Genomic DNA, 354 nt, shown 5'->3' on the forward strand with positions numbered 1-354 from the left:
AGCGCAGCAGCAGCAGCAGCAGCAACAGCATTTACAACGGCAGCACGACAAACACCAACTGCAGCAACAGCAGCAAAACCAGAAGCAACATGAACATCAGTAGCAGCAGCAGCAACACGGACATCCGTAGCAGCAGCAGCAGCAGCAGCAGCAGCAGCAGCAGCAGCGGGAGCAGCAGCAGCTTTCTTGTTTTGTGTTTGTTTTGTTGCAGCTGAGGCTGCTGCTGCTGAGGGTTTTATCGATGGATCGGGGCAGCTCTTTGTTAGGGGTCATGTCTACAGTTATGAAGAGGTGAGGAGCTGTACATACACCCCAAATACTGCTAGGGTTTAGGGTTTAGGGTTTAGGGTTTAG

The 354-nt window shown here is 52.0% G+C and overlaps 1 protein-coding gene across 1 annotated transcript in view; it reads left to right on the forward strand.

Annotated features, from left to right (window-relative positions):
- EMH_0035030 (uncharacterized protein) overlaps positions 1-215 on the forward strand; it is a gene marked incomplete at both ends in the record, with an annotated part of 1166 nt that extends 951 nt beyond the window's left edge. The window contains one exon of the mRNA XM_013494937.1: positions 4-215. Within this exon, the coding sequence (XP_013350391.1) occupies positions 4-215 (212 nt within the window). The remainder of the gene's footprint in view (positions 1-3) is intronic.
- Between the last annotated feature and the right edge of the window lie 139 nt (positions 216-354).

Source organism: Eimeria mitis, genomic scaffold, assembly GCF_000499745.2.
Source record: "Eimeria mitis Houghton genomic scaffold, Emh_scaff1344, whole genome shotgun sequence".
In the NCBI taxonomy this organism is placed as follows: Eukaryota; Apicomplexa; class Conoidasida; order Eucoccidiorida; family Eimeriidae; genus Eimeria; species Eimeria mitis.